The 23,499-nt window shown below is 40.7% G+C and overlaps 1 protein-coding gene across 1 annotated transcript in view; it reads left to right on the top strand.

Annotated features, from left to right (window-relative positions):
• LOC131992999 (ADAMTS-like protein 1) overlaps positions 1-23,499 on the top strand; it is an 83,642-nt gene that overhangs the window by 22,783 nt on the left and 37,360 nt on the right. The window contains exons 5-6 of the mRNA XM_059358728.1: positions 13,840-14,583; positions 15,776-16,016. Coding sequence (XP_059214711.1) covers positions 13,840-14,583; positions 15,776-16,016 — 985 coding nt within the window. The remainder of the gene's footprint in view (positions 1-13,839; positions 14,584-15,775; positions 16,017-23,499) is intronic.

The raw sequence follows: 23,499 nt of genomic DNA, 5'->3' as shown, positions 1-23,499 counted from the left end.
GAAACCCTCTGTGAATTTATCACTGAAGCTTCTTCTGTGAAGAGTGAAACTGGATGACAATCTAGTTTGGCAACTTGTACCATTACAGGTGGTTGTATGTCTTGTCAGCGCAGGGCCCTGACAGAATGTAGTTCTATATTTATTACGGGTGTGACGATACTCTCAGCTCACGAGACGAGACGAGACGAGACACGATATTGGGTTCACGAGAACGAAACGAGACGAGACGAGATTTTAAGAAAACTACAATGACAAAATATATGACTGGACCAACAGACTTTTATTTAACCGAGTTGCACATGGATTTTGAAATGTTGTATTATAACTCTTTACATGCATGATGTAAGCATGAGCTTTTACTGTTGTTACTTATTCTTCCACAAATTGAAACTAAAACTAAAATTTATAAAAGTAAAAAAAAGGTAAATAAAAAAATAAAATCCCCCAGAGGGATTAATGAGATTCCGGAGGTGACGTTTGGTTTTCTTTTTTTTTATTGAGCGCTGATAGCACAGGACATGTACAAAAATACAACATTCACAAAAGAAAACTTTGGACCAATGCTCACATCATTTTTTGTTTTTCGTATGAATTAGCGTTTTATAGCGTTTTAAAGATTACAGACCAATAGGATGCTAAGGCTGAGCAAGACCAAAACATACAGGTTAGATCAGCAGGAGTGTTTAGACATCTGTCGCAGTTTGCATCTGTGTTAGGGAATATTTTAGCAAGTCTGGCTTTGGAGTAGTGAATGCGATGTAAGACCTTAAACTGTATTATGCTTAATTTGGCACATGAGGTGCTGTCATTCACTCTCAGTAGAGCGCCTTCCCAAATGTCTTCTTCCAAGTCTTCTCCCAGCTCATCCACCCAGTCTGCCTTGATCTTTACAAGAGTTGTTTTTTTAAAAGAAGATATACAGTTATTGATTCTTGAAATAAGTCCTTTAAAGCTGAAAGTAATTTCTCACAAAGCATCTAAACCAGAAGATGATGATATGTATGGAAAGTTGGGGTCATGATGCTGAAGAAAGTGGTGAACTTGGAAATATCTAAACAGGCTCGACCGAGGAAGGCCAAATGTATGTGATAAGTTATCAAAGCTAGCAAAAATATTGTTTATATACATATCTTTAAATTTATAAATGCCTTGTCTTTGCCAGAGAGTAAATTCGGAGTCTGATCTAGCTGGGAGGAAAAGGTGGTTATTGTGTATGGGACTTAGATGGAGAAGATTATTAAACCCAAAGTTATGTCTAAGTTGAAACCATATTTTGAGGGTATTTATGACCACTGGTGAGAAATAGAGATGGGAAGGCTGGAGGTGACCAGGGCTCTAAGAGACGTTGAAATGCAAGAAGCAGCTTCAAAATGGCACCAGTCTGTATCAGGAGTGTGGAGCCAATACATGATTTTTTGAACATTTGAGGCCCAATAATAATAACAAAGATTTGGAAGAGCTAGGCCACCCTGCATTTTAGGCCTCTGTAACATTTCTAACCGTATTCTAGGTTTCTTCCAGTCCCATATAAATGAAATAAAGACCTGATCAATAGATTTGAGGAAAGATTTAGGGAGATAAAGTGGAATACACTGAAACAAATAAAGAAACTTGGGAAGCACATTCATTTTTATACAATTCACTTTTCCTGCTAAGGATAGGTGAAGTGTCTTCCACTCAGGTCTAATTTGACTTTCTCAAATAGCAGACAGAAATTTTCCTGGTAAAGTTTCTGCATGTCCCTTGTAACATGAATGCCCAAATATTTAAAGCCATTCCTAGACATTTGGAACGGTAGAACATTGTCTTGTATTTGAAGAGCCAGGTCATTAACAGGATAACATTCACTTTTGCTAAAACTCAGTTTGTAGCACCAAAGCACCAAATCTCCTCAACGCATGGATTACATGGGGGGCGCTTGAAACAGGGTCCGATACATACATTAATAAATCATCTGCGTACAGAGATACTCTATGCTCTTCACCCCCCTTTTTGATTCCACTTAATGAGGGTAATGATTTGAGTGTAATGGATAAGGGCTCTATGGCCAGGGCAAATAGCAATTGGGTGATAGGGCAGCCCTGACGGGTGCCTCTTGACAGCTGAAAATACTGCGAGCGCTTACCATTCGTAATTACTGAGGCTTTGGGTGAGGTATATAAGAGTTTAATCCATGAGATGAAATTAGGACCATAACCAAATTTTTCAAACATGTAAATAAATAACCCCATTCTACCCTATCAAAGGCTTTCTCTGCATCAAGCGAGATAACCACCTCGGGGACCACACTGGACGCAGGAGAGTAAATAATGTTTAATAACCGACGAATATTTGTAAATGAATGACGCCCCAGAATAAAACCAGTCTGGTCAACAGAAATCACGTCATGCACTGTGGTTTCCAATCGTAAGGCAAGAGCTTTGGCCAAGATCTTCACATCACAGTTTAGGAGGGAGATGGGTCGTGTGCTGTGTTGTCTTTGCCTGGCTTAAGCAAAAGGGTAATTGATATTTCAGTCAGTGTCTGTGGAAGGGATCCATGGGACAGAGAGTCATTAAACATATCAAGTAAAATTGTAGATAATTTACTAGAAAACGTTTTATAGAACTCTATGGGGTACCCATCAGGGCCAGGCGTCTTGCCATTCTGCATTGCCTTAATTGCATTATTAATTTCTATAGATTTCAATGGGAGCTCAGTCTCAGTTCTATGGCTGCGGTCGAATAGTCAAATTTGCTTAGGAACCTTCCTAACTGAGTGAAATGACCCGGAAGTATTATCGTAGCCGCCATGATAAGAGCTGTTCGAATTCTCTAATTGTTAAGGAAAGGAGCTTCAATGCTTCCTTTAGTATCTCCTTTAGCATAGGATACACCGGACCATCCTTTACGAAAGGAAAGGAGGTAATGCCATCCCACAATTCCTTGCGGTAGCAGCATATAAGGCCGACCGGCATTCGACGTCATCAACATTCGCCGTCGCGTGATGACGTAGACTAAGTGTAAGTGCAGTCGGATTCTCTAAACACCGCGATCGTCTTCTCCTAACTCCTCATGAATTCTCCTTCTCATCTTTCCTTGACCTTGTGACGTTTTCCATTGAGGTTAAGGAAAAGTGGTTAGGAAAGGACTTAGGTGCTGATTTTTTTGACTATTCGACCGTACCCTATGTCTTGTATTTATAAAAGGGGCTTGGGTATTGTTGAAAAAAAGTTCCATGTCAGAACCGTCATTTGTTGTCTCTGTCATATACAAATTTGAATATAAATGAGGTGAATGTTTCGTTAATTTAATCTGGGTCAATAGTTAGTTCACCATCACCTTTACGTATTTGTGGAGTCTGTTGAGACACAGAACGATGTTTAAGTTGGTGTGCTAATAGCCGTCCAGCTTTGTCGCCATGTTCATAGACATAACCCCGTGATTTTAATAGGAGACGTTCTGTCTTTTCAGTTGATGCCAAATTATATTGTGTTTGGAGGTCCAGCTTCTTTTTATATAATTCAGGTGAGGGAGAGGTAGAGTACTCAGCATTTACCATAGCTAATGCTTTAATGAGCTCATCTTGTTTTATTCTTTTCATCTTATTTGTTCTAGCAGAATACGATATTATCTCACCCCTGATTACCACTTTTAATGTCTCCCATAAAAGAGAAGGGGAAATGTCATCTTGTTTGTTAAAATCTATAAAGTCATCTATTTTTTTGGGAGATCATTTCACAGAAAGTCTCATCAGCCAGAAGATTTTTATCTCATTTCCAAGAGGGGCGTTCTAATTTTTAAGAAGGAAATGCAAGGTCTAATATTACAGGGGCATGATCTTATTTAGCTATAGTTGAGTATGCAGCGTTTGTGACAAAGGGGAGAAGAGTCTGGTCATTAAAAAAATAGTCTATCCTACTATATGAGTGATGTACAGAGGAAAAAAAAGAAAAGGACTTGCTTTGTGGAAATAAAGAACGCCAGGGGTCAACACCTCCAATCTGGTCCATAAAGGTTGATAACAACTTTGCCTTTTTAGATCTAACGGTCTAGTACTGGATTTATTACACAGTTTAAATCACCACCAAATATCAATTGTTGTGAGTTCGAATCTGGAATTAATGAAATAATTTTCCCCATAAATTTATCATCATCCCAATTTGGGGCGTAGATATTAACCAAAATCACAGGCTTATGGTAGAGAAGCCCAGAAACCATTACAAATCGTCTTTGTGGATCCGAGGTGACAGTTGACGCACTAAACTGGATTCTTTCATGAATCAATATGGCTGTTCTGTTTTAGAATTAAGATTGGAATGGAACACATTCCCCACCCATCCTTTTTTTAGTCTGACTTGATCCTTAACCAGTAGGTGGGTTTCCTGCAGGAATGCAACATCACATTTTAAGTATTTTAGATGATTAAATATTCTGGCTCTTTTAACAGGCCCATTTAAACCTTTTACATTCCAGCTAATGAATCGTATAGCAGCCCTCTTTGCATCAATACCATTTCTCATGTTCAACTATAAAAAATAAAAATGAAAAGAGTAGTAAGTAAAGATAAGTAAAAGCAATGATTGTGATAAAGTACACAGTTATGTTCATTTATTAAGTGAACGAAGGTCAGCATTTGTTGCAAAAATGTAGTGGTGTCCTTTCCCCTAACCCTACCCCATGCCCAGAACAAAAACAGAACTAGAACTAAGCCTATACTTGTCCTTCTCCCTGAGGCAAGCTGCAGGCTAAACACTATTTCCAAAAACTTCTGGTGATACATTCTCTTGACATTTCTGCCCAGGAAGGCTCCCAGTGATTATGAGATGTTAGAATAAAACTAGAAAATTTCCTCTGGGGAAATTCTGTGTGTGTGTATCTGTAACTGTAATCACATCAAAGATCAAAGCAATCAACAGAATTAACTGACGCCACCTGTTAATGAAAGAGTGACAGCAGCCAGAGGTGGACTGGAATTTCTGGCCTTGAACAGAAAGCATTTTTGGCAAAACCATAATACCTATCATTGATCCGACTTCACCTTGAGCGTCCCGAGTTCTTCCTGAACGTCTACATATGGTTTTTTTAAGAAAAATGAAGAAATAAAATAAAATAAAATAGCTTTGTTAGAGCGATCTAAAAAAAACTGTTACATCTCCCTTCTTTTAGAAATCTCCCTGCGTTTTTAATATGGGACCCAATGAGGCTGTTGGTGGTGTTGGTGGCACATCTGTGCGTCGTACGCCCAAACTATAACTCTGACAGCTTTACCAGACGATTGTGAGTGAGAAGACAATTTTTCCTACATTTCTATGTATAAATTATTTCTGTAGAGTGGAATTTAAGGCCTGGAGCACAGTTTTCAAATTTATTTTTTGACATTTTTTTCTCTCCCTCTACACTCTGGCGATGATGTCACACACTGTGACACGAACATTCCGTGCAATACACACCCATTATAATCTCAGAATTTCTCCAAAAATGATCATGGTCATTGAACAGGGATTGATAAAAAACTATATGACCTATCGAAATGTGGATTAATACACCAGTACACAAGACTTGTGTTTACTGTTTAAAGTTTAAATGGAGTCTCTAGGTGAAATTATGCCGGAGAAGTAGACGTTTAAAAATCTCCAATTATTGTTCTTTTTCGCTCATTTTTTGTCGGCCGTCCCATTCATTTCAATGCAAAATTTTGGGCAGTATTCGTATTCTGTAGAGAAAAGTAATAGCACACCAATCCCGATCAAACCGCACGTTTTGATATATAATTTGTCCTGCAACTCTTCAAGTTGTAGGACTAGTAGTATGGCGTCATATTTGTGTAAAAAGTTGCACAAGCGAAAACACATCTGCACGCGCATTATTTCGTGTCACGCGTGCAGATTTCAACTGCACGCGCACTTTTTTGATCTTCGCGCACATATTCAGCAACCGCGTGAAGCAGATTCTCCCCCGTGCTCGCTCGCAGTGGAGCTCTGCTCGCGCGGAGCGAGGACTTTTGACATATTGGGTCGCTCGCGGTGAAGCTCTGCTCGCGCGGAGCGAGGAGTTTTGACACATCGGGTCGCTCGCGGTGGAGCTCTGCTCGCGCGGAGCGAGGACTTTTGACACATTGGGGGCGGGGCCAAGGCTGACCCCGGGCCTCTTATGATTGGTCATTTTCCAGCCCTCCACGTGGGTGCCTTTTCAGCACAGAGATGATCGTTCGGGACAGGAAGTCGTGCACAAACACAAAATAAAGTACCTCAGGTTAACGTATTTCACAACTTGAAGACGTCATGATGGGCAGGGACAGACCTGAAGTTTATTTATATACAGTCTATGAAACAAACAGAGATCGCTAAGTGAACACCTCCTGCAGCAGCAGCACATACACACTGTACTGCAATAGAGCTAACTGTAGCTAACTGCCGCGAACGGGGTCGGACCTCGTTAGCGCTCGTTAAGACTGAGTCGCTGGATTTGTCGCCAGTCATCAATGAGTAAACTGAAAAGGCACCCACGTGGAGGGCTGGAAAATGACCAATCATAAGAGGCCCGGGGTCAGCCTTGGCCCCGCCCCCAATGTGTCAAAAGTCCTCGCTCCACGCAAGCAGAGCTCCACCACGAGCGACCCGATGTGTCAAAACTCCTCGCTCCGCGCGAGCAGAGCTCCACCGTGAGCGACCCAATGTGTCAAAACTCCTCGATCCGCGCGAGGAGAGCTCCTCTGCAAGCAAGCACGGGGGAGAATCTGCTTCACGCGGTTGCTGAATATGTGTGTGAAGATCAAAAAAGTGCGCGCGCAGTTGAAATCTGCGCGCGTGACACGAAATAATGCGCGTGCAGATGTGTTTTCGCTTGCGCGACTTTTGACACAAATATGACGCCATATAGTAGCGGGACGAAATTGCGTCCGGAAGAGGAAGAACTGAGGTGAAGAGGTGATCTTACGTTTTCAAAGTCAGGTAATTAACAATTTCCAGGCTGCATAGAGCAAACCGCGACATATATAGTCTCACTCCTTACCGAACTTCTGATTGAAAAACTTCTGAGCTTCATCAGGTGAGTCGAAGGTAAACATATCTTCCTCGCACAACACACGCAGCCGGGCCGGGTACAGCAGGTGGAATCTGACGTTCCTCCGGTACAGAGCTTGTTTAACGCTGTTAAACGCAGCTCTCTTTTTAGCGAGTGCTGTGCTGACATCTTGATAAGCTCTTATAGTGGTACCTAGAGTTGTTAGCTGCAAAGGATGCTAGCTTGCCCGCAGCACAAGTAGTAGCATGTGTGGCCGAAGTTTCCACGTTGTTGGCTGATTTAGTGTTTTTAGGTTTGCTCATCTTATATGGAGTTGACTAAACTATGTCAAACATTGTTCGTTATATCGATATGCTCACAGAAAGACTCTTTAAAAAGGAAAATAACCAAAAGCAAACCGGGAGCCTTCGCACGCGCGTCCTCTCTCTACATGTCGCAACCGGAAGTGAAGTTTGGTTTTCTATCGTCGCTTAATCACTTAGCAACAGTTTCGACCGTGATCCGTGATCACATACAAGAGGGATAAAACACGGGAGACGCAGAACCTGGTCTCACCGGAATCTGTGAAATAGCCATGGATTCTCTTAACTCAAAATCCGTGAAACTGACACGGATTTCGCTACAATGCAAGTTAATGACAGTCATATCCCGTGGCTATTCCATGGATATTTTTTCCTATTGATTTCTTCCAAGTCACGTGACTTTTAAGGTCCCAGCGGTCAGAACAAAAAACATGGTTCTCTCATTTTACTGAAAAAAATCTATATTTTGACTTCGTTTCTGCATAAAAATGGATTTTGGATCACATTTCTAGCGAGAAATATATGTTTTATTTTCTAAATATTCACTCAGTGAATGTACATAATCACTTTGTATGTCATTAACTTGCATTGTAGCGAAATCCGTGTCAGTTTCACGGAAATTTGAGTGAGTCCGTGGCTATTCCACAGATTTTGAGTGAAGCAAATCTGTGGCTATTTCACGAATTCCTGTGAGACCAGGTTGGAGACGCCACTGTGGCCACCGTCGCTAACTGCACAACATCAGCAGCTGATCAAAACAAAGCGGCATGGCTAATTCTCATAAACAGAGATCTTGAGTTAACCGGCATCACTAACTGTCCACAGAGTGTCTGGTGCTTGTTGTAAACCAGGTGTCTCAAACTCAAATTACCTGGGGGCCGCTGGAGGCAGTATCAAAATGACCAAAAAAAGACACAAAATTACGGAAAAAAAGACACAAAATGACTGAAAAACACTAAATTACTGATAAAAGACACAAAATGACAAAAAAAGACATAAAATGACTAAAAAAAAATGCATTTTTTTTTTAAGACACAAAAATGGCCAAAAAAAGACACAAAATTACTAAAAAAGGACACAAAATTACTAAAAAAGGACACAAAATTATTAAAAAAATTCACAAAATTACCAAAAAAAGACCTTCCACACACAAAACGGTAAAGTGCCATTCATATAAAACTCACATTAAACTTTCATATCAAGGTGGGGGCCACAAAATATCGTCACAAGGGCCTCAATTGGCCTGTGGGCCGCAAGATTGAGACCCATGTTGTAAACAAACAGAGATCGCAAAGTGAACACCTCCTATAGCAGCAGCACATACACACTGTACTGCTACAGAGCTAACTGTTAGCCTGTTAGCAGGACTGTGCCTCTTTGATTCGTTCTTACTCTTCTTAACAAGCTGCCGGCCCCTGTGACGTCATTCTGGCTGCTTGCTGCTTCCCCTCCTTCTCCTCCTCTTCTTCTTTTCCTTTTACTGCCCCCACAGGTCACAAATAGAAGTTTGGATAGCTCACAAATCTCACGAGACTGATTTTCAACACAACGAGAAATATTGTCGAGTTTAATCTTGCGAGATCTCGTCACAGCCCTATTATTGGGCTATCAACAGATCCTGTTCCTCCTCTCTTTGAAGATGAATATTTGAAGGAAAAATGTTGAAATCCACAGCCAAGTATGCACACCACTACTGTAGGAAGTGGGAAACTAATCAAAACAAACAACTTTTAAAGGACATCTTAAAGTCATGCATGGAGTTCAACAGCTGTTCTGTATTGATGAGTTCACATAAAGGCGATGGCCACAGTACAGAAGGGAACACAATTCCACTATCTGCACATTCATATTCATCGTGTGCATGTCAATAAAATGCACACAGCATCGTTCCAACATTCACAGAGCCACCATTTAATCAGATTCTATAATTCTGTGAGCCCCCCTAACTAACCTCAGCTGGGACTGTAAAACAAACTGAATGAATTGCAAATACCATGATGACTCCTGAGAGTTAGAGTTAAAATGTGCTTCATAAAATGTTCTCTCCAGTTGCTACTCCTGGCTCTCTCTCTACAACTACTATTTGCTATTTGGGATTAAGGTCAAAGCTTGTGCATTTGGGGGAGTTAAGATGCTATTAGGCATCATCAGAAGAGTTAGCCAGGTGGAGATACGTTCAGAAACACCTCGGATCAGGGTCGGGCTCTATCAAACAATTTTTTATAACTTTCACACCCACTTTACACTGAGGGTATCCAGCTGTGCAGAGATGAGAAAGGAGCCAGAGTTTCTCTCCAGCTCTCTTTTTGGATCTCTTTCTGTCCCTTTTCATGCAGCAACACTATGAATGCCTTCCAGGAGAGACTGTTTGAAAAGGTGTGCCATTATCACTATATTTAAATGACATTATTTCCCCCCTCTCTCTTATTTTTCCCCTCCCCCATTTACACCTGGGGCCTGTTTCCCCTAACTTGCAACCCTACTTTCCTCTTGTAATCACTTTGACACATTAATTTATCAAAACAAACTGAATACCTCCTAAACAGACGCTAATATTTAAAAATACAAGTCAGACAGCAGTGGCAGACTCAGAAGGGAGGAGAGGAAGTGCCTTATTGGTTGCCCTTTACAGCTGCAAAAAATGACCGGGTGGCCTCTAGGCTGCCCCTTCATACAATAAATTATGATGATGTGCCCTCTAGTGCAAAAAAAATTGATAATGTGCCCTAATGAGTGCCCTTCTAGTGCCATGGTGCCTCTCTTTGGTAGCCGACGATCGGGGAAAGCGAAAGAGGTGTTGCTTTCATGTAGCGTCGCTATGACGGACGGCTACTTCGACTAAAATTATTACTAAAATCCACAATGGATAATGAAGCAAAAAGCGGATAAATAGTCTGCCTGTCCCCGTCGTAGAAAAGCGCAATTAGATACCAAGTTAGAAAACACGATAAAATGCCCTTGCAATAGAGAGAAAAAGAATCCTAGTGAAGAAAATGATCTGCAGTGATATAACTGCTCTCATTTAGCTCTCAAAGTGCACGAGATTGATGCATTTTACTTAAAAATGTACAAATTTTATCCCGGGGGGGCCCCTGAACCCCCCTACATGGTTTGGTTCGATGGTTTTAATTGTCAGTACCATATCATTAATTACATTGGTCTGGATTTGAACTTGTTGAATGCTAATCGTAATCAAGGATGAGGACTATTTCATCATACATGATTCATCATAACTTCTTGTGTGCTGGTGGGGCCCCATGTTGTGCAGAATGTGCCCTTTTTATTTTTTCCGCCCCTGACCTTCAAACAGTCTGAGTCCGCCACTGTCAGACAGTATGGACACGCTTCATACATTCACCTGTATGAGTACTAGTGATACACTTCAATTATCCTGATCATAATTCTGATACCAATTATGTTATACATTGAGAATAATTTACAGAAATATAAATCTAATGCACATTTAGAGATTAGTAAACACATTCATTGAGTGCACATTGAGTGTGTTTCCTTAAATTTTGGTGCCGATTTATTCTGTTGTTCATTCTATAAGAAGGACTGTTTCATTTATGTGGCTCAATAATGCTTGTTGCACCTTCCTTGATTTCCATAGCCATTTTTATTCAGTGAAAGTTTTGGTTTAGTTGTCTGAGTTTTGTCCTCTTTTCTGGTTAATTCTAGGAAGCTTCCCTCAAAAAGCTAGTTGTAGATTTAACCTCTGGGTCTGAGCAATGACGCAAACCAGGAAATGCCTTTAGCTGCATTCTACCGAAAATTCCAGCAGGGGGTGCTGACGGCGGCTGCAAAAGCATTTCGGTCCATTAAAAAATGAGAAAACTTCTCACTTGATTTATTACCTCAGAATCAGTAAAAATCTTCAAGACAATTTGATGTTAATAGTGTAAATAATGGTCCAATTTAGAAGAAAATAGAAGATAAAGAATCATATGATATAGGGCGTGGCTTGAGTGACAGGTCACTAACAAAGCGAGCCGTCATCAGGAGAGAAGCAGAACAATGTGTATCCACTATAGCAGCAACTCTATGAGAATTGTCATTCTGTTTCACTGCAAACTTGTGGGCCCTTTGAGATGACAGAGTGTGATTCAAGCTTTATAGAGCTACATAAATCTCTGATCCTACAGTTATTCATTCATTATCCCTAACTGCTTATCTGAACTCGGGTTGCAGGGGGGCCGGAGCCGATTCCAGCTCACATTGTGTGAGAGGTGGGGTACACCCTGGACAGGTCTCCAGACTATCACAGAGCTGACACATAGAGAGGGACAACCATTCACGCTCTCATTCATGCCTGATATCTGATATTTTGGTATCTATCAGTAGCTGTGCGTATGTTAATCAATATGCACCGATATGAAAATTGTGTACAAAACATATATTTGCAGAAAAGGATGCTTGAGGTGATTTACAAATGGAATGCACAAAGCGCTTTACACTACACACTACGCTCATACACCCATTCACACACACATTCATACTGGTGGCTGAGGCTACCAGGGCACACTGGTGCCACCTGCCACCATTGGGAATTAATTCTCACACTGCGTGAAAAAAAAAAAAAGTGTGTCTAAAAACAAGATAAAAACACTAAATCTGAGGGAAATGATCTTGCTGCATGGACAGATAATTTCACTTGATAAGATTTCTTAAATTAAGATTATTAAATCTAGAAATAAGCATGTTGTACGCTTAAAATAAGAAAGCTGCAAGCAGCGATGAACTGGTCCGAGCAGAGTGCACTGACAATGATTTGTTTGATTTGTTTGTGTAAAAAAACCTTTAGATTTAGAAGTGTTAGATGATTTATCTTGTTTTAAGAGTTAATTTCTTATTTTACGTGTTCAGTGTGCTTATGACTTCTCCAAAGATGGTGATGTAGTTGGCCGTGTAATACATTGAATGTTCAATGTAAAATGTATGATAATGTATTTTGATGTTAAAAATGCTTGAAGAAAATATATTTGTTTAATTAAGCAGCCTTCCAAATACTTTTGCAGTGTCCAAATAAAAAAGGTGTATTTTCATTTAAGCTAAAAAAAAAATCATAATATTGAATCACCAAAAAACTAATCTGTGAATTTTTCCCCTCTGAAGTCACTATTGGTATCAGCCTCAGAAATCCCTTATTGCTTGGTCCCTTCTGAAAATACAGCAGAAGAAGAATACTTAAAAGTGCTAAAAGGTTATTATGTTCCCAAATCTATTTTTTTTTTTCAGACAAAAGTAGGTAAGAGTAAAAATACATGTCTGCACTGTGTCCACTACCAAAGCATGTGGTCAGCAGGGCTTTCCATCCAGCAATAATCACAATGGCCTTGAACTGCTGTCCCATTTTTCCTACTATGCTTAAACCATGCAACTTCTTTCGCGCTTTCTCAAAAGTCTTTTCTCGCAATATTTTATTTGACTTAATGGTATCAAGTCTATTTGGCAATTGCCCTTTGGCCCAGGAGTTCCAAAAGAGAAGGCAAATGAAGGAGGTATTTGAATTTTCTCATAGTCTAAGTATGACCATCATTCAGTATGGTTTACAACCACCATTACTCACACTGACCCAAACTGCTCCTATTTGTCAGGATTTATTCTGCGTTATGCCTTCAGCTGACATGCGTGACAGTGCATAAATAAAGGTGTCACACTGTTTGGCCCACGCCCCTTTTCAGGCTTTGTGGAATTCACATAGCTTTCATACTCAATGTCAAATATAGTGCAGCCGTACAGCCTATGTTATAATAAATATAGAAGGCCTCTTTGTTGACTTACAATGTATGTGAGTGCAACTCACAATAGATCTGATAAATGATTCTATCTGTGTGCCCAGAGGTTCTGGAGAGGACCATTGACAAAGATCTGTGTTTTTTTAATTGTGTGAACAAATCTTTATTTGCAAATGCAGAAAAAAACGATACAAATAGTTTAAATTTTGAATACAAATATAATCCTGCTTCCCTCCCTCATTGTTCCTTCCCCATAGCAGAATCCCTCATAGGCTGCAACCTTAGAAGTCAAGCGACCACTGGGGCCAAAAGCAATTAATTACAGGATAAAAGATAAATGTTAAAAAATGAAGTAACAGCAGCACAAATAGAGAAGAGTCATAAAGTCAGTGAACTGACCCAGTCATGTCAGTTACACAACAATAGCAATGTTTGCCTGTTTTAGGTAGCATTAGCCTCTACAGACCAAGTAAGGATGTGGCAGCAAAACCTCTGAAAGTTAATACAATGTATTGCAGCTTTTGCACTTACATGTCTTTGGTGCGAATATGTGCAAGATGCAGCTCTCTCCTTAAAAATGTAATCAACGTTTTTCACCTATAAAGTTACAACATCCACATATTGTGAATGGATTTTAACAGACAAAACCAAAGTTGCCGTGCTTTTTAACAAAAAATGCATTTAAACAAAGAAAGGAGTCACTTTAAAAAAAAAAAATCCTATTTTATGTCTCCTTCTAGTTTTATGGACTTTCTTATGTCTGACAGCCTTCCACTTTCTTTATTTGTAAAACAGAGCACAAGAAAGAGATGAGACCCAAAGAGACCCAGCAGGTTCCAGTGAACAACAACCAAGTCAGACAGACAGTGAGACGTCCACCTAAGGCCAGAGGCTATGGAGATGGGATTAAACGGTGTCCACAGCTCACAGGTGTGCACCACATCTACATCCAGACCCGCAAGGAGAAACGCCTCCACCTGACCATCGGTGGCCACGCCTACCTCCTACCCAACACCTCCCTGGTCATCAAATGCCCCGTCAGAAGGTTCCCCAAAGCCTACATCCGCTGGCTAAAAGACGGACGTCCCATCTCCAGCTCCAAACGCCTGGGTATCAACAACTCAGGCTCTCTGAAGATCCAATTTCTGGCTGCAGAGGACAATGGGGTGTACAAGTGTGTCGCTGGACCCGCCTCAGACATCTTCACCCTCCAGCTGATAGGTAGTGACAGCAGGTCCACTGGCAGACCATCTTCTACTGCCAGTACTAGTCCCAACTGGGTGCTGCCTAGTTGCCATTGGCACGCCTTAGACATTTCATTGCCATGGGCTAGAATTGGTTTTTCTCTGCTGCCCCCTGGTGTCCAGGAGGCTTCACTGCAGCCACAGGTGGCAGAGAGGCTGATTAACATCACCATGCAGGCTGATAGAGGAGAGATCCAACAGGAGCAGGCCTCAGAGCTCATCTCCTCACTGCTGACCCACATGTCTACGACCCAACTCTGGGCCAGGGCTACAGAGAGAGCAGGACAAGATAAAGGTAATTATAATTCCAGATTAAGAAAGAACTCCAAACCACTTTTATCAAGTGATTACAAACATAGATCATTTATTACAGACATATACGGATAACAACCATGGACACACACATGCAGACAAATTACCCAAAATAAATAAGTTATAAATTTCTTTTGATACAAAAATATGGACATGCTTTAGTAACTTATCCTCATCCCTAAACAACAGGATAGTTCGTTTGTCAATGACTCATAAAAATATGGAAGTCAAGAACGACCGTATTGGCCATTATTTTTTTATATTGTTAACACAAGATGACTCATATCCTATTTTCTTTCATTATTTACAATGTTTGGGACAATCAGCCTACAGAAAATGCATTCAAGCAGCCCAGATCAAGGTGACAGTGATGGCCTTGGTGAAGTTAGCGGAAAGATACATATGAGACTATATCTGGTTTTATTAAAGGGTATATACAAAATACATTTATAGAAAAAGTTGTATTTTGTCTTATATTAACAAGATCTTAATAGCCGTGTTTCCACTACAGTTGAATACCCGGAATGAGGGGGTCTCACTCGGCGAAACGCCCCTAATTTGAATATGAGTTGTCCAGAGAGGTCGTTTGACCAGACTTTTTTTGGCCCTGTCAAAGAGCAGGGCTGTTTTTCTCCCCTGAAAAAAGCCTGGTCGCTGATTGGATAGAAAGCTAAGCAGGATGTGACGGAGTACTCAACGCCACAACAACACGGGCCACTTGTAAAAGCCAGCAAAATAGCGAGTAATCACAAACGACAATAAACATAAGCCCCTTGTGATCCCACAAAGATCTGTGCCAGCTCTTCGCCTTAAGGCGTTCATAGTGATCCCGCAAAGGCATGATTTCCTGCCTTTTCATAGTGCAGTCCAGCGTTGCGGAACGAGGTACACAGTAGCACATTGCTAATAGGCTAACAGTTAGCTCTGGAGCAGAGAAACGCTGAGTGAGCGTCCATTTGAGAGGGCCTGAGACTTTCCAAGCGGCCACTCTTTCTCCTAATGGAAACACGGCTAATATACGTATATTGCTTGTGTTTCTTATAAGAGCAAATACCACCACTTTTAGGACAACATCTGTTTGTGATATTGGCAGACCAGCATGTTGGTCCTGGTTTCAATTCTATGGATGAAACTCTTGCTCCTAATGTTGTGTTTCTACCTCATCTGTTCCACAGACAGACTGCCCAACTGGTCAGAGCGCTCTTCATTGGAGACAGTTGGGGATAGACCAGTGATTACCAGACAGCAGCAGAGCCTTCCTCTGACCTTTCAGAAGAACATCAACATCAGCATTGGACACAGCGCCCTCCTCACCAATACGACCCGATCACTGACCATACTCTGTCCTGCAGAGGGCTTCCCTCCTCCCAAAATCAGCTGGACCAAAGATGGAGCTCTGTTGCAGCAGACCAATAGGTAACTGATAGTACTTATATGACATTACAACTTGCAGACTTCATCGAGGCGGTTGATCATGAGGATATGGGTGTAGGAATGTTTTGTGGTCGTTCGCTGCATAGCTTGTATGAAAGTTTTGCTCTTCAATGCAAACGCTGATATGACAGATTCCCATCTTCTGTGTTAGAGCTGGATTGTTGTTTATTTTGGCATGTGTAGCTTAGTTAAAGAAATTAAGGAATCAGATATCTCAGATAAGTTTCCATGATGTCCTTGGATTCCTCCAACTTCTGGGTTAGGAGGACTCTCTGACACAGAGGGGTATTTTTTTAATTCTTTGAGGCACTGGTGCAATGTCAAGTGTTTTTAACTCTCTGAGACAGGCTCTCTGGAGGACTTTTTTGTCTTTGACAGGTAGCAGGCTCAGTCTTAATGTTAATGCTAAAAGGGTCCCTTGATCTCTAACCTCAAGATGTCTGAATGAAAATGGGTTCTGTGGGTACCCAATAGTGTCCCCTGTAAAGATATGCCAACTTTTTGGCAGAAACCATTTTTTTTGCATACAGGATAAAGGTGTTACTTTTATCTATTGTAGTCTGGAATGCGCTTCATGGAGGAGCAGCATAATTTGGTAGCTCTCTGACTTTGCACAAATTTGCAAAGTTTTTATGTATTTTTATTATATTTTTGATGGATACTTCTGTGGAGAGAAGAGTTTATTCAAGAGAGGAGCTTTTTTCATTGAAACAGAGCAAGTCTGGAGGACACCATCACCCTATTCCAGCTGAAATGAAAAAATGTTTTTGTGGTTGCCGTACCGGTGCAAAAGTTAAGGCTCGGAAGTGGAGATATAAGCCTTTTCTGCCGTCATCATGGGGAATGTCAACTCTCTGCCCAACAAGACTGATGAACTGGAGATATTGGTGAAAACTCAGAAAGTAAACTGTGAGTGTAGTCTCTTGTTTTTTACTGAAACATGGTTGAATCAAAACATCAGATCAGGCAGAGATGCTAAAGCTACTGGCAAGAAAAAAGATGGGGGCTTGGCTTTACTTGTGAACCAGAGATGGTGCGGTCCTGCACATGTGACTGTCAAGGAGAAGATTTGCTGTCCAGACGATGAATTATTGGCAGTTAGTATGATATCATATTATGTACCGAGAGAGTTCAGTCATATCATAACAATACTTGTGTACATTCCACCCAAGGCAACTGCTGAAGTTCCATGTGAAGTTCTACATGACCTCGTTGCTAGGATACAGACTAAACACCCAGAAGCATTCTTGATAATATCAGGAGACTTCAATCATGTTTCCCTCTCCTCCCACCAGACTGGTTTTATACAGTTGATGATACATGTAAAACAAGCTTACAGAGCTACTGCCTTGCCCCCAATTGGAAGATCAGATCACAACTTAGTTATTCTGGAGACTTGTTACAAACCCTCTGTGTGGAGGCAGCCTGCAACTAAACTCACAGTCAGGAAATGGACACCAAAGGCAACTGAGGCTCTGAAAGACTGCTTTGAATGTACAGACTGGAATGTGTTGCTGGAAACAGAGGAGAACAGTATGGACATTGACAGACAGGTTGACTACTTTACTGATTACATCAACTTCTGTAGAGACACAGCCTTATCCACTAGGACTGTACGCTGTTTCCACAATAACAAACCTTGGATTACTATTGAATTAAAGGCAATCCTCAATAATAAGAAGGCAGCTTTTAGATATAGTGACAAAGCATGGCTCAAACAAGTACAATACAAGTTGAAGAAGAGACTAAAGATGGCAAAGGTGGAATACAAGAAGAAACTGGAGAGAAATCCACAGAACAGCAACATCCCTGAAATTGGAGAGAGATCAACACCATCTGTGGCTACAACAACAAGAAAAGACAGCCAGGGGCGGGTGATGTAGAAAGAGCTGATGAACTCAACCAGTTCTTCAACAGATTCAATACAGCGGCCTCACCCAATGCCAATGCTGCTCCTCCCCCTCCTCCTCCTCTTCAACATGTGTACAAAGTACCTGAGCCTCCACCCTGGTCTGTCACAGAGATGGGGGTGAGGTTGGAACTGGGAAGACTTTGCTCTGGGAAGGCTGCTGGCCCAGATGATGTGTGTCCATGGCTGCTCAAGGACTGTGCTGCCCAACTGGGTCAACCTCTCCACAAGATCCTCAACCTCAGTCTACAGTTGGAGCGAGTGCTTTCCTGTGATGTGCCGGTACCAAAAATAAAATGTCCAGCTGAACTTAATGACTACAGACCAGTAGCCTCACATCCAATTCATGCAATTCCAAGACTGTTTTGGGACCCCAGTATCAAAAAAATATTAATTTACGTTAAGTGAAGAAAACTTTTGTTTTTTGCCCTAAACTGCACTGTATAATCATATTGCATAATGGACATGTGGACTTGTGGGTAACATCGCACCAATTTTCATTCGAGTTCTGGCTGTTTTGGGTTTATCTCGGTGCAACAAGACAAATTTGGCCATCTTGGCCTCAAAACATGCATAACTTTTCACAAAAGAGCTGGCCTCCTTGTTTGTTTGTTAGTTTGTTTTAGACTATTTTGTTCAGACACTCCTTATTCCTGTCGGTCCAGATGCTGATGCCCCAGCAGACAACTCCATAGATGATAACTGAACCATCACTGGGACAAAAAGGTCCCCTGGTACTTACAGATACAGTCTGCTCTGTACTTCCTGGATCTTCTGTATTTTCATTTGAACACAAATTGAACCGTAATTAAAAGATGACAAGAAAATATTATTTTCCTTGTCCAAACTTAATGAACCATATTAATACACAGTGAAATCATTAAGCTCTGCACTGCGCCTAGTATAGTCTGTTGAAAGAGAAACTCTTCAAAATAAATGTTCTCTGTATTAGTCCTACTGTACATGGCTGTGGTCACTGAGTAATGCCATTAATTAGATACAGGCTAAATTAAAGGTGAATATTTGCTAGCAGCGGGGATTTGGGGCATGAAAAAATATCACATTGGATCTCACCACTTTAGTAACCACACAATGCACTGCAGACATGGATTGCATACAACTGATAATACAATTTGATGCAAAACTGATAAGAAATGTGCTGAAGGCCACCCTTTAAAGTAATTCATTTGATAATAATAATTTAAAAAATCTCATATTATACATATAAACAGCGTAACTGTTTTCTTTTTTCACGGATCATGACCATGGTGAGCCATTTATACCGCATGAAGGATACACAAACCAAGTTTTCTATTTCATAAACTAGTATTCAACATTACACATATAATACTGATACATATAAGGCTAAGTTTACATGATTACTGTCTGAACAGAAGATGCAAAAGTGGCATTGTGTCTTCACTTTTTATTCCGCATTTAGATGAGCGTTTTCAGGAGGAAATCTGCGTGCATATGGTGACGCTAAAGTGTGTAAATTGGATTTGGTATGCATGCCAGGCGGCATCACTTAAAGCGATAAGAGTATCTTTGGGAATGTGGAAGTTTTCACGCCACGTATTTTCATCAGCTACTCCTTCCACAAAGTTCTCCACCATCCACTAGATCTCCCAGGTCTCGTCCAAAGCCGTCTGCCTCGCCTCCGACCAATTGGTACATCCTAAATGTGATAGAGGTAATTACAGATCCTTCTCTGTTCACTAATACTATCTGTACATATCCTGTACATTTGGTGGAAAGACTCTTGTAAGTTTATTAGAGCTGCCAGAGCAGCTTGAAGGTCCGACGCATGGAAATAATCCCACATGTTTGTTTATTTCCCTGTACTGGAGCATGTATGTGGCGTAAACACGTATGTGACGTGAGCAGATCTGAGCAGAGTTTTGTGTCTTGGCAGTGTAGACGGACATGCTCCAGCGGAGCGGATTACAGTTTTACACTCTGGAGGGTGGTTTCAGATTTTTGCATTTTTAAGCTCCAAAAACGCCGTCACCGTCTGAACGGAAGGCACTTCTTATAAAATATTTTGTCATTTTTATCGGAAGCGTCCTCGTGTAAACAGGGCCTAAAACTTTGGAAGATGAGTGCTAGCATATTTTAACAGTGTATCCAGTTTTGAAGATTTTGTCCTGAATTTTTCTCAGTATTTTTGAATTGTGTTGCATATTTTTGCAGATACAAGGCAATTCATGGCATTTTCACTGGCACCAGAGTAAACTGTGCTGCTGAGCTTCTGTGTCATTGAGGAGTTCTTGCTGTATGACTGTTGATGGCAGTTTGAAAAAAAATATGAGAAGGAAGCAGAACGTGCTTTGCAATTTTTGGAGCTGGAACTATAATGTCCTTGTCAAATAAAATTCATGGCCCACCCTTTACAAAAAACATACATATTTGCTCTTCTCCCAGGTTTGAAATGCAGATTGAGGTTTGAGAGCTGCCACTCACTGCTGCTCTCTCATGTGTGGCAGCAGGCCGCTGCATATGGAAGCCATCACCAGTTAGCCCGAGGCCCTGCCACTCACACCATGACTGACTGCTGGAGAGAGAGAGAGTGCTTTTCTGCATATCCTACACAACATGCCCTGATTTTTAAATTTGTCCTTTTTAACAGGAACTGACAGTCTGTGGACTGACTGGTTCAAACCTGCTGAATGGGGCTCGGCATGGTTTGTCAGGCTGGACCAGTGTAGTATCTACTCTAACAACAATCACAAGATTCCATTCAAACAATTATTTTGTTGTCCATTTACAATTTCTGTTGACAACCCAATGTGATAAATAACTTTCTAACACAGAAAACACAAATGAGGTTTACCAAAAAAACCTTTATTGGCATAAACACATTTTAGAAATCATTATGAACATGAGACAATGTGAGACTCTAAAACCAATCTGAGTCTAGTCTGATCAACTTGCAAAACAACAAACAATAAAAAATATATGTGAAAGAGATTCGGTCAGAAAATCCTCAGTAACAGGCGTCTGTTACCACTATAGGATGAGATAATATATTGAGCTTTCCATCCAAATTCAACTCCAACCTAGGTGGCGCTAATGCACCTTACAGTTGGTGACGCCGTCATTAGAAGAAGAAGTAGAAGAGAAGAATAATAATAAGAAAAAAACCAACAACACGGCAGCAGTTTAAACCAACGCGTGAGTATGTCTGCAGTCTGGAAGTATTTTAAAGTGGACGAAAATAACACTGTGATTGCAAACTGTGAGGTATGTAAACTGGGAATTTCAAAAGGTGGCAAGGAAAAGGCTGCATTCAATACAACAAACATGATACGTCACCTCAAAAACAAACACCCAACACATTACGCTGAGTTTACCCAGACAACTCAGCCGAAGACAAGTCAGCCCACGCTGCAAGACACTTTAAAGAGGAAAGAAAAAATGCCCAGCGACTGCGATGCGGCGCAAATGTATTATAGAAGTATCGGATCGGGACTCGGTATGGGCAGATACTCAAAATCAAATGACTCGGACTCGGGGGCAAAAAATACCTGATCGGGACATCCCTACTTTGTATCAATGTAGCAATTGTATATAAATAACTTTAGCGTCTAGCCTCAACACCATAAAAACCAAGGTCATGGTCATGGACTTCAGGAGGTATAAAACTGACACGGCTCCTCTCTTCATCAATGGAGACTACATGAAGAGGGTCCCCACCCTCAAATCCTTGGGGACTCTCATCTCAGAGGACCTGACCTGGTCAAACAACTCATCAGTAGGCCCAGCAGCGACTCCACTTCTTGAGAGTACTAAAAAGGAATAGACTTGAGGAGAAGCTGCAGGTAACCTTCGACTGCTCCACCATCCAGAGTGTGTTAGTGTTCTCCATCTCTGTGTGGTTTGCTGGCTGCTCAGAAGCTGATAAAAAGAAGCTGCAGAGGGTGATAAGGTCAGCTGATAAAAACAATCTGCTGCCGCTTGCCATCCCTGGACAACATCGCCAGCTCCCGATGTCTTTCCAGAGCCAGGAAGATTGCCTGTGACCACCTCCACCCAGGTCACCGCCTGCTCAGCCTGCTGCCCTCTGGGAGGAGCTACAGAAGCCTTAAGTGCAGAATGAGCAGGATGAAAAACAGCTTCTTTCCCTGGGCTGTCAGATCTCTCAACACTCAGAACTCTCAACATCCACACAGGATAAATTAATTAAAAGGTGCAATAAACGGACATGTGCAATACAATTGATATGTGCAAGTGTACAATCTACCTCATCTATAAATTATAGCATTCTCAGTAGTCATCTATTTATTTTTTATACTTATTTATTACATCATGTTCTTGTTTTGTCCTTGTTTAGCTCGGTATTTTTAAATGTTTTACTGATGTTGTTTTGTGTTATGCTTGTCATAACTATGCACCTTATGCAGAGGCACTTTCAATTTCATTGTATAGTGAAGTATATAATGACAGCTGGAGGAAGTTTTGTGACATCCAGCCTTTCATGTTAGAGATGCAAGCTCTCATGGTATTTCTGTTATTACCGGCCAGTGGGACATACAGTTGGGTGTCATCTGCGTAACATTGAAAAATTGATATAATGGCGATGGATGATCTGACCCAATGGAAGCATGTAATGGAGAATAATATAGGACCAAGAATTGACCTAGGCTATATTAGAGATAGAACTCACAAGTTCACTTTTACTTGATGCACACTGTAAAGTTAAAAAAAAACAGTAAACTTACAGTAAAAAAACGTCAGCTGTTGTTGCCAGAACTTTACCGTAATAAATACGGTAGAACTTTTTTTAATATTACGGAAAAAAGATATTGGCACTGTTGATTTCACGTTTAAGATTGCCATTTTTTACTGTATAGATAAAAAGTTTTTCCATCAAAAGAAACACTGTTCTTCCATATAATTGACAAGAAAATATTTTATTAATGCAGCATAAATTAAAGATTTTACCATTAAATATTACAGTATATTTCTGTTAGAGATATGATGTTTAGTACATTTAACAGTGAGAAAAAGTATTTTTTACAAAAGATAAATGCAAAAATTACAGTGATGGCTTGTATATATATTACAGTATATTTTTGCTACAAACATGGTGCCAGTGTATTTTACAGTGGAGTAATGTATCCCCCCCCCAAAAAAAACCTGTAAAAAATACTGTTTTGGCTGACATATACATTTATGGTGTTTCATTGTTACTGAAACTGAATTAACCCATTTATCATTTTACAGTATTTACTGTCATGGTTTAGCAGTTTTTCACCGTAAAATCTACAGACATTTTTTTTACAGTGCACTAAGGTGAAATTGATTTCAATCTTCAGATCTGATGCTTGGTAAGATAACAAACACATTTCCCAAAATGTCAGACTGCTCTTATCTGTCCTCAATCTATCTGACCACAAGAGAGAGTATCTAAGAGGAAGAAAGACAGACACAAATTCAAAGCCAAAGTGAGACACAGACTTCATTGTCATTTGCAGGACCTGTGCAGGATTTAACACAAATATTCTACATTTGCCCCTGACTTTATTTTATCAAAGTGGAGTGAACTGAGCGTAA

Source organism: Centropristis striata, chromosome 2 (assembly GCF_030273125.1).
Source record: "Centropristis striata isolate RG_2023a ecotype Rhode Island chromosome 2, C.striata_1.0, whole genome shotgun sequence".
NCBI classification, from domain to species: Eukaryota; Metazoa; Chordata; class Actinopteri; order Perciformes; family Serranidae; genus Centropristis; species Centropristis striata.
Note: the sequence above shows the minus strand (reverse complement) of the source record. Positions and strands in the feature narration are given on the sequence as shown.